The sequence below is a fragment of the Erpetoichthys calabaricus genome, chromosome 4, assembly GCF_900747795.2.
Source record: "Erpetoichthys calabaricus chromosome 4, fErpCal1.3, whole genome shotgun sequence".
NCBI classification, from domain to species: domain Eukaryota; kingdom Metazoa; phylum Chordata; class Cladistia; order Polypteriformes; family Polypteridae; genus Erpetoichthys; species Erpetoichthys calabaricus.
In genome coordinates, this window is record NC_041397.2 from 79,636,094 (window position 1) to 79,642,142 (window position 6,049).

General features: G+C 40.0%; 1 protein-coding gene across 1 annotated transcript; it reads left to right on the forward strand.

The window, feature by feature from the left end:
- Positions 1 to 3,926: 3,926 nt before the first annotated feature.
- On the forward strand, positions 3,927 to 5,708 carry LOC114651102 (general transcription factor II-I repeat domain-containing protein 2A-like). Its single transcript, XM_028801062.1, has one exon. It carries the CDS (start codon positions 3,927 to 3,929, stop codon positions 5,706 to 5,708), a length of 1,782 nt encoding a protein of 593 aa, XP_028656895.1.
- The last annotated feature ends 341 nt before the right edge of the window (positions 5,709 to 6,049 follow it).

Genomic DNA, 6,049 nt, shown 5'->3' on the forward strand with positions numbered 1-6,049 from the left:
CAAATCAATATTTGGTGTTACTACCTTTTGCCTTCAAACCAGCATCAATTCTTATAGGTACACTTGCACAAAGTCAGGGATTTTGTAGGATTATAGTCAGGTGTATGATCAACCAATTATACCAAACAGGTGCTAATGATCGTCAATGTCACACATAGGTTGAAACACAGTCATTAACTGAAACAGAAACAGCTGTGTAGGAGGCTTAAAACTGGGTGAGGAACAGCCAAACTCTGCTACCAAGGTGAGGTTGTGGAAGACAGTTTTATGTCATGGCAAGATTGAGTACAGCAACAAGACACAAGGTAGTTATACTGCATCAGCAAGGTCTCTCCCAGACAAAGATTTCAAAGCAGACTGGGGGTTCAAGATGTGCTGGTCAAGCTCTTTTGAAGAAGCACAAAGAAACAGGTAACGTTGAGGACTGTAGACGCAGTGGTCGGCCAAGGAAACTTAGTGCAGCAGATGAAAGATACATCAAGCTTATTACCCTTCGAAATCAGAAGATGTCCATCAGTGCCATCAGCTCAGAACTGGCAGAAACCAGTGGGACCCAGGTACACCCATCTACTGTCCGAAGAAGTCTGGCCAGAACTGGTCTTCATGGAAGAGTTGTAGCCAAAAAGCCATACCTCAGACGTGGAAACAAGGCCAAGCGCCTCAAGTATGCATGAAAACATACTGTAGGAACTGGGGTGCAGAAAAATGGCATTAGGTGCTCTGGACTGATGAGTCAAAATTTGAAATATTTGGCTGTAGCAGAAGGCAGTTTGTTATTTTGAAGGGCTGGGGAGCAGTACAATAATGAGTGTTTGCAGGCAACAGTGAAGCATGGTGGAGGTTCCTTGAACGTTTGGGGCTGCATTTCTGCAAATGGAGTTGGAGATTTGGTCAGGATTAATGGTGTTCTCAATGCTGAGAAATACAGGCAGATACTTATCCATCATGCAATACCATCAGGGAGGCGTATGATTGACACCAAATTTATTCTGCAGCAGGACAACGACCCCAAACATACAGCCAAAGCCATTAAGAACTATCTTCAGCGTAAAGAAGAACAAGAAGTCCTGGAAGTGATGGTATGGACCCGACAGAGCCCTGATCTCAACATCATTGAGTGTGTCTGGGATTACATGAAGAGACAGAAGGATGTGAGGAAGCCTACATCCACAAAAGATATGTGGTTAGTTCTCCAAGATGTTTGGAACAACCTACCAGCCGAGTTCCTTCAAAAACTGTGCAAGTGAACCTAGAAGAATTGATGCTGTTTTGAAGGCAAAGGGTGGTCACACCAAATATTGATTTGATTTAGATTTCTCTTTTGTTCATTCACTGCATTTTGTTGATTGATGAAAATGAATGATTAACACTTCCACTTTTGAAAGCATTCTTTGCTTATAGCATTTTTTCACACCTGCCTAAAACTTTTGTACAGTACTGTATATATATATATATATATATATATATATATATATATATATATATATATATATATCTCACAAAATTAAAGGAACACATTAATCAGAGTATAGCATCAGGTCAGTGAAACTTCTGGGATATTGATCTGGTCAGTTAAGTAGCAGAGGGGGTTGTTAATCACTTTCAGCTGCTTTGGTGTTAATTAAGTTAACAGGTGCACTAGAGGGGAAACAATGAGACAACCCCCAAAACAGGAATGGTTTAACAGGTGGAGGTCACTGACATTTTTCCCTCCTCATCTTTTCTGTTTTTTCACTAGTTTTGCACCCTACAGAGGTTGCACAGGTAGTCCAACTTCTCCAGGATGGCACATCAATACGTGCCATTGCCAGAAGGTTTGCTGTGTCTCCCAGCACAGAATCCAGGATACAGGCAGTTACTCTAGGAGAGCTGGACAGGGCCGTAGAAGGTCCTTAATCCATCAGCAGGACCGGTTTCTGCTCCTTTGGAAAAGGAGGAACAGGATGAGCATTGCCAGAACCCTACAAAATGACCTCCAGCAGGCCACTGGTGTGAATGACCAAACAATCAGAAACAGACTTCATGAGGATGGCCTGAGGGCCCGATGTCCTCTAGTGGGCCCTGTGTTCACTGCCCGGCACCGTGGAGCTCGATTGGCATTTGCCGTAGAATACTAGAATTGGCAGGTCCACCACTGGCGCCCTGTGCTTTTCACAGATGAGAGTAGGTTCACCCTGAGCAAACGTGACAGATGTGAAAGGGTCTGGAGAAGCTGTGGAGAACGTTATGCTGCCTGTAACATCGTTCAGCATGATCGGTTTGGTGGTGGGTCAGTGAAGGTCTGGGGAGGCATATCCATGGAGGTACGCACAGACCTCTACAGGCTAGACAATGGCACCTTGACTGCCATTAGGTATCAGTATAAAATCCTTGGACACATTGTCAGACCCTATGCTGGTGCAGTGGGTCCTTGGTTACTGCTGGTGCACGACAATGCCCGGCCTCATGTGGCGAGAGTATGCAGGAAGTTAATGGAGGATGAAGGAATTGATACCATTGACTGGCCCCCACACTCACCTGACCTAAATCCAATAGAACACCTCTGGGACATTATGTTTCGGTTAATCCCACGCCACCAGGTTTGACCTCAGACTGTCCAGGAGCTCAGTGATGCCCTGGTCCAGATCTAGGAGGAAATCCCTTAGGACAGGGGTCGGCAACCTGCGGCTCGCGAGCCACATGCGGCTCTTTCGATGTGAAGCTGCGGCTCTTTAGTTCCATACGCAAATATTATTTATTTTATCAAAAAAAAACATTTCAAAATCGTTCTGAATCGATTAACGAGGATTAGGCACCGATTCTATCTCTCAGCCACTTGTACTCGCTTTTCATGGCACCCCTCCCCCGTGACACGCGTCGTCACTGTCGTCAGTCCGTCGGAAGCTTTCGAATGACGCCGTCGTCGGATGTTTCTATGTAGGTTTTAATTCGCTTTCGACGCAAGACAATTTGGCGTCTTCACCAATGCTTTGGCTGTGACGTATAGTTCATTGTTTCAAGTAAAAGAGTTAGAAGCGAATTATCTTCTCAAAGTTATGTATGTACATATATATATATAATAATAATAAAAAAACCGAAGTAAAGGTAGGTAACATAATAAGTATTATATTTTTAAAATACATATTATACATATTTTTTTCCAAATAAGAAAACTAACTACTTTTTTGAAGTCAATAAGAATTGTCAAAAAAGAAACAAAGTACTACTGTTGGATATTACCGCGAAAGTGTTTTTATTAAAATATATGATAGAGATTATTAATTCTACTCGTTTAGCTGTTGCGAGCCATGTATGCCGCCATATTGGCCTTGGCTGCGTACACTTTACCCCTACTCCGGCTGCTTCACTTTACCCCTACTCTGCGGTGCTGATGCGAGCCATTGGCGCCGCCACATTGGCCTTGGCTGCTCGACCGAGCGTCTTTCACTTTACTCCTACTCCGCGGCTGGCTGTAATGCGACATGCGATAGATGGACGGAAAAATTTTGAGGCGATGTAAAAAAAGTTTCACTTTAAAAAAAAACTAAAATGTGCAGACTGCGCCGTGATAAACACGTTCTGACAAGTCCGTTCGTGCCAGTCGGCGATCACCGCACACGGGAGGCGACCACAGATGCGACGAAACTATGTACTTATAGTCAATCAGTACGTGAGAGAGTGAGACAAACAGTGTTTCGTGTCTAAATTATTTATTTTAATAATTAAATTATTAGAGAATTATTTATTTTATTTAGGTAAGTATTTTTAATTGGGAAATATCGTTGTAAAATGTTTTTTGATAAATTATATTTCATTATGCCCAGCTTCTCGTATGTATTTACTTACGTATACGTTGACATAGTAAATAATTGCAAAACTTGTCATCTGCTGTTTTGGATACCTAAATAATAATTTTAAAAATTCTTTATTACAGCTTCACCGCAAGCATGGCATCTACAAAAAAAAAGAGAAGAACTGAAGAAGAGCATCGAGAATTCAATCGAGATTGGACGGAGTTGTTCGCTTTCATATGCAACTCAGATGGCCTTCCGACTTGTCTCATTTGCCACGAAAAACTCGCACACAATAAGAAATCAAATTTAGAGAGACACTTCACTAAAAAACATACTCAGTTTGCTAGTAAATATCCAGCCGGCGAAGAACGAAAAAAAGCTGTCGACGAGCTCCAAAAACAAAAACAGCAATCAAGTTCCATGTTAAGTAACTGGACGCAATCTACAAGTAATGTTAATCTGGCAAGCTTCGCGGTATCACTAGAAATTGCAAAAAAAGGCAAACCATTCACAGATGGTGAGTATGTCAAAGATTGCTTCATACGTGCATCTGAAGAACTGTTTCGTGATTTCAAAAACAAACCAGAAATCTTGAAAAAAATCAAAGATTTGCCACTATCCGCTAAAACAGTACAAGATAGAATAGCTAAAATGTCTTCAAATGTAACATATTTGCAGGTGGAAGATATTCAACTTTCTTCTGCCTTATCACTTGCTATAGATGAGTCTTGCGACATAAAAGACACGGCACAAGTTGCCCTTTTTGTCAGGTATATGTCTTCCCAAGGTCCAAAAGAAGAACTTCTAGGATTGCTACCGCTCTCGGGACAAACTAGAGGGGAAGATATAGCGAATGCCGTGCAAAAATGCCTTGAAGACAATAAGATCGATTTAAATAAAATCGTTTCAATAGCAACTGATGGAGCCAGAAGTATGACAGGAAAAAATAAAGGGGCAACAACGATTCTTCAGAGCAAAATAAACCACGAAATTCTTACATTTCACTGCATAATACACCAAGAAGCGCTTTGTGCCCAAACATTTCCGGCCGAAATAGTTGAGGTCATGAATTTGGTAATCAAGATTGTTAACAGCATCTTGTCAAAAGCACTCCACCATCGTCAGTTTAAAGAATTCTTAAACGAAATGGAGACTCAGTATTCCGACCTCCTTCTTCACAATAAAGTGAGATGGCTTTCCAAAGGTAAGGTGTTGAAACGTTTTGCTTTGTGCTTGAATGAAATAAATACATTCCTAAATGAAAAAGGCATTAATCACCCTGAATTAGAGAACGACAAATGGTTGCAAAAATTTTACTTTATGGTGGATATCACAGCGAAATTAAATGAGCTGAATCTAAAACTGCAAGGAAAGGGAAACCCAGCCTATGTTTTGGTAGAAGAATTGGTTTGTTTTGAAGAAAAATTAATTCTTTTTGCAGAAGATATTCAGAGTGGTAAATTACTTCATTTTCAATTTCTAAAGCAATATCGAGATAAAACCAGTGCAACTGTTGACACGAATTACTTCAGCACAGTTATAAAAAAAATTAAAGATGAATTTGCTGACAGATTTGAGCAATTCAAAACCAACAAAACCACTCTAGCATTCATAGTAAATCCTCTCAACACAAATAGTAACGAAATCCACCTTGAGCCATTTGGAATTGATACTGGTTCTCTAGAAATGCAATTGATCGATTTAAAAAGTAAAGCTTTGTGGAGTGGAAAATTTACAGAGTTGAAAAGCAAGTTGGAAGAGTTGGAGGTCCAGAAATATATGTACGTAACGCAACAAAAGTGGACAGCTTTAAAAGAAATGCCGCGAGTTGAGGCACTTATATTCGACGCATGGAATAGTCTTCCAGATTGCTACAGTGAGGTGAAGAAGTTGGCATTTGGAGTGCTGACTATCTTCGGATCGACATATTCGTGAGAGCAAACGTTCTCTTGCATGAATATAATTAAAAGTAAAGTAAGAAGCCAACTAACAAATGAAAATTTAGAGTCGTGTTTGAAACTTAAAACAACAAGTTATGAGCCAAATTTATCCAAACTTTCTAAAACCATGCAAAGCCATCGCTCCCATTGAATTTGTTTGCTCAATTGTTTGTTATTGAAGTACAAGTTAGTGTTGTAAGTAAATGTTTAATTGTTTTAATTTTTTACTTAAATAATAAGTAATTATCTAATAATGCCATATATATATTATCTAATTTGTTGTGAAAAACACTACTTATATATGAATAAATAGATATTTTTTCTTATGAATAAATA